Here is a 4,688-nt window from a genome sequence, read left to right as displayed (position 1 = left end):
TGTGTGTGTGTTTGTAGGGTGAGGCCCACACGCACACTTTGCCATACACATGCACCCCCCCTTGCACTGCCATACACACAGAGCCCCCACACTCGCACTCCCTCACACACCCTAGCCACCCTCCCCCCCACATCCTACCACAAACCCCTTACCAACCCACACCCCACATATCCAATATGCACCCACATGCTCCACCCCACACCCTTATCACCCACACCCTTCCCCACAAACCTATACCCACCCTCTCCACAATATACAAGAGTAAGACTTCATTTTAAGCTATTATATACAGTCACCTTTGTCCACTACACAAACTTGTAAACCAGGACAAAAACATTTTTTGAAATCAAATTAATAAATGGTTTAGATGTTCGCTTTTTAGAATATAATTTTGTATACTTCTGGTTCTAAGATGGCAAAACCCCTTGCTGAAAGGAGTACTTCCAGGGCTAAGAGGAGGGACTGTTTGCAGGCCAGATGAGCTATGCCAGGTTCCCCTGTGGGGTGGATTTGGCTGGTGGATGCAATCTGGCCCCTGCAGGACAAGCATGAGCCAACTGGCTCCTATGGGACACGCATGGTGGCAGTGTTAATTGTTACTACTGCCAAATTTTCTATCCTGTGAAGAGTCCTATGGACACCCCTGCCATATGTGACTGCAGTGCCTAACATCATGGAACCCTGAATCAGGTTTTGAGTTCTACCACGGTATAAACAATTTGAATACAATGAAGACTGACTTCTTGTGCTGTATGTGGGCTAAATAGTACTTTAGAGAGGGCCTGTGCGCGCTAAGCAGTTGTGCAGTGTTCATTCGTGTCCAATTCTCAGAATAAAGGGATCCTGCCTACTACAGCATTTGATGGATTTGTTGCATTATATAGGGATACTGAGGTCTTGAAGTTCCTCTTTTCTAAATTTTAAATGTCATTTTTCAATGTCTTTTTAGCAAGCAAGAAAAAAGAAAAAGAAAGGCCAGAAATCTCCCCTCCATCAGACTTTGAACATACCATCCATGTTGGCTTTGATGCTGTTACTGGAGAATTCACTGTAAGTATATCTGGCTTAGAGGAATTCAGAAAGCCTTCATGCGGTTCCATGCTGCAGTGAGGACAGTGTGTCACTTTGGCATAAAGCTTGAGTTGCTCCATTCTTTTTCATCACAAAAGTAGCTTGTTTTGTATACAGTGTCTAGAACAGTGACCTTGGTTGGCTTCTTAAGTGCCTCTGGTGCAAGTGTTTAGTAGTATTTTGGGCTTTTAATGGTTTGAACCACTTAAAGTAACCTGTTTGCAGAATTCCTGTTAGGCTGGGGCAGGGGTGGGCAATTATTTGTGCCGGAGGGCCACTTAGGGAGTTGGATGAGCTATCATGGGCTGAGACACCCCTCCTCTCTCCTCCCCCCCAACTGCCCACCCCTGCCTGGGCAGAGAGAACAAAGGTTAGGGGAACCTAATCCTCGTTTGCCGCTTCTCCTTGCACCCCCTCCCCTGTCCTGAGTCCTTGGCATGCATCTGGGCCAGTGCTGCATTGTATTCTCTTGTTCTGGCTCAGGCCATGTGGGTGTAGCTTATATGGCTCCTGCCTGATCCTGCTGCATGCTGGGGACTTGGGGTCGGGGAGAGTGTACAGGGAGAAGAGAGGAAACAGAGCATGGCACTGGCCTGGCTGGGCCCCGATGATGTGCGGCTCCTGGCCCCCTTCTCCTTGCACTCCCTTTTCTGTCCCAAGTCCTTGGCATATGGCTGAGTCGAGCAGGAGCCATGCCAGCTGCACCTACTTGGCCTGAGCTGGTGCACAGGAATACAGCATGGCACTGGCTCAGCCTAGCTGTGTGCTGGGAACTCGGGGTGCAGGGAGAAGGGGGATGGGAGTTGTGGGTTATCCAGACCCAGCCTGGCTGGTGTCATGCTGTGTTTCCCTCTTCTCTTTGCAACCCCTCCTCCACCCCAAGTCCCCAGCATGCAGCTGAGCCAGTGCCACGCTGAGTTCCTGTGCATTGCTTTAGGCCACGTAGGTGCAGCTGGCACAGCCCAACCCCACTGAGTGCTGGGGACTCAGGTTGGGCAAGAGCCATGCCCAGCTGCTCCAGCTGCACCCATGTGGCACAGCCTGAAGCAGCATGTAGGAACACAACAGCACTAGTGCCCGCCCCTCTTTCAGGCCCTGGCTTAGCAGAGCCTGGATAACCTGTGGCTCCTGGCTCTCTTCCCCCTGTACCCCCTCCCCCACCAGTGGGGAGAACCTTACATGAGCTTTGACTCGCTGGGCTCAGGGTCAGAGTGGGGTGCAGACAGCCTTGCCAGGCAGAAGCCTGGCCTGGGGCTGAGCACCACCTGCCTTGGAACTTACACTGGGGCCTGGAGGGTAGGATAGGGTGGGATGGCTGGGGAGGCGGGGGGCTGCTGCTGGAGCTGGCTGGCATAAAGAAGGGACAAGGGCAAGAGGCACTGAGAACAAGGGCAACCGTGAGCTGGATAAAATTCTCCTTCAAGGAAGCAGCTGCAGGCCGGGTAAAATAATTTGGCAGGCCGGATCTGGGCCACAGCTGTATTTTGCCCATCCTGGGCTATGCAATAGCCATGGAAAATATAAAATGACCTCTACTTTGTTAGTTCCTTTCTATTTACAAATGATCAGGCTGTGACGAATGGGGAGCACTGGTTTAATGTACCTGAACTGCAGGTGGCATGTGTTGGAGGCTGCAGGAAGAAGCCTACCTCCCATTAGACCAGAGAACCTGATAGAACTCTTGAATGTTTGAGCACTCAGCTGATGACTTGGTTTATGTTGATGTCTGAGCTAGTGGCTGAAACCTCACTACCTTTGATATAGTTGAAGTCACAAAGTAAAGGAAGGAGAATTCATTCTCCTTGTCTAATTTAAAAAAAAATGTGTTTCAGGGAATGCCAGAGCAATGGGCTCGGTTGCTACAGACCTCAAACATCACCAAGCTAGAACAGAAGAAAAACCCCCAGGCGGTACTAGATGTGCTGAAATTCTATGACTCCAAAGACACAGCAAAACAGAAGTATCTGAGCTTCTCTGCTCCAGGTGAGACGCAAGTTACCTACAAGGTGTATTCACATGGACAGTTGAGTCTCTAGAACTACTTCTGATCTTTCTATGTTTGTTGTTTAGCATTAAGGAATTGCACTCCAGTGCTGAAGAGTCAAATTTAATTTCTAATGGGGGAAAAGGAACAGTTGAAAATAGTATCCACAGAAGCTGAACTCTGCCTTTCCTTTTTCCAAGTGGGGAAGAGAACAAATGGAACAGAATAATTAACTCAGAGTAACATCATCAGTTTGTAATGAGCTTTATTTATGAAGTGAAAATTATAGGGCTATAATTAATTGGTTTAATGCTGTGGAAATCTTCACTTTTACTTGTCCAATGTCACTTGGCTGTAAAATTGCTCTACAGTAACTTGTACTGGTTTCACTGTTTGATAGGAGCAAATGTTAAACATAGATTCTTATTCTTAATGCAAGTTTTAGAGGAGGAGAGACTGTAGAAAAAAATTACTGCATTTTTTTCTAATGTCTTCAGTAGTTCTTAGCTTATCAGATCCCAAAGAAAATCCATTCTGAAAACAGTTTGGTAATAATGGTTTGTCATGCCTTCACCTTGACTTCCAATATGGCTAATGAAACAACAGAGTCAGTTTAGTTGTAATCTTCTGTCTCATGCACATCAAAATCAATACACAATTTGACAAAATGGGAAATCACTACTTTAACTGATGTCCAGCAAGTCAGTATCTGACGTGTATTGGCTGACCTTGGATGGGGTGGGTATCTTTGTAGCATCTTACCTGCATTGTGGCTGGACTTGGTCACTTCAGTTGTTGTCTCATGTTTTTCACCATGTAAATTCCCTTGGATGAGAAGGGAGAAATGCCTGGAACTGTCTCTTTTATTGATATGCTGGTCAGCTGCTCTACCAACCTTACTTTTATTATTTGGCTATTTACACACATTTATTTTGCTTTTTCTTCATGTTTAGAAAAAGATGGTTTCCCTTCAGGAACACCAACAGTAAGTGCGCTTATTGTTGCTTATACCTCTTTAGGGATGCTCCATTTTAATTATAAATTTAAGTTGTATCTTTATGCTGTATAATAAAACCAAATTAGACTATTTCTTACTTGGTTCCCTTTAGAAACCCTTGGTCAAGGGAAGGTGGGGGTCAGAATTTTTTTTAAAAAATGACTATGAAAATTCCAAAAATTCCTTAACTCCTAGGACCCACGTCTTTGGAAGGGAAAACTACAATTTTGTTAATTGTTTTCTTCTCCCTCCCCCACCCTGCCTCCTTCCTTTATAAATACATAGCCAAATGCAAAAGGCTCAGAGCCCTCAACAGCAGTAGCCGAAGATGACGATGACGATGAAGAGGCTCCCCCTCCAGTTATTGCCCCACGACCAGACCATACAAAATCAGTAAGTAATTTCAGTTCCCTTCAAAAAAAAAAATTCCCTTTATTGCTGGCCTCTCTATCCAGTCCCTGCCTTAACAAACTGGGGAAGTTATTTGCAAGGGGATACTGTACTTGTTAGACTAGAAAGGTGTGTGTGTGTGTGTGTGTGTGTGTGTGTAAATATGTAAAACACTTTTTTTTTTTTTTTTATTTTTATTTATAGTTTCATAGTTTCTAGGGTCGGAAGGGATCTGAACAGATCATC

General features: G+C 45.8%; 1 protein-coding gene across 3 annotated transcripts in view; it reads left to right on the top strand.

Annotated features, from left to right (window-relative positions):
• Positions 1-4,688, top strand: part of PAK2 (p21 (RAC1) activated kinase 2) — a 98,896-nt gene that overhangs the window by 61,915 nt on the left and 32,293 nt on the right. For all 3 annotated transcript variants that reach the window (XM_019513075.1, XM_019513068.1, XM_019513085.1), the window contains exons 3-6: positions 950-1,050; positions 2,904-3,054; positions 4,009-4,040; positions 4,338-4,445. In XM_019513075.1, the coding sequence (XP_019368620.1) occupies positions 950-1,050; positions 2,904-3,054; positions 4,009-4,040; positions 4,338-4,445 (392 nt within the window). The remainder of the gene's footprint in view (positions 1-949; positions 1,051-2,903; positions 3,055-4,008; positions 4,041-4,337; positions 4,446-4,688) is intronic.

This window comes from Gavialis gangeticus, unplaced genomic scaffold (assembly GCF_001723915.1).
Source record: "Gavialis gangeticus isolate Ggan-Ray unplaced genomic scaffold, GavGan_comp1, whole genome shotgun sequence".
NCBI classification, from domain to species: domain Eukaryota; kingdom Metazoa; phylum Chordata; order Crocodylia; family Gavialidae; genus Gavialis; species Gavialis gangeticus.
Note: the sequence above shows the minus strand (reverse complement) of the source record. Positions and strands in the feature narration are given on the sequence as shown.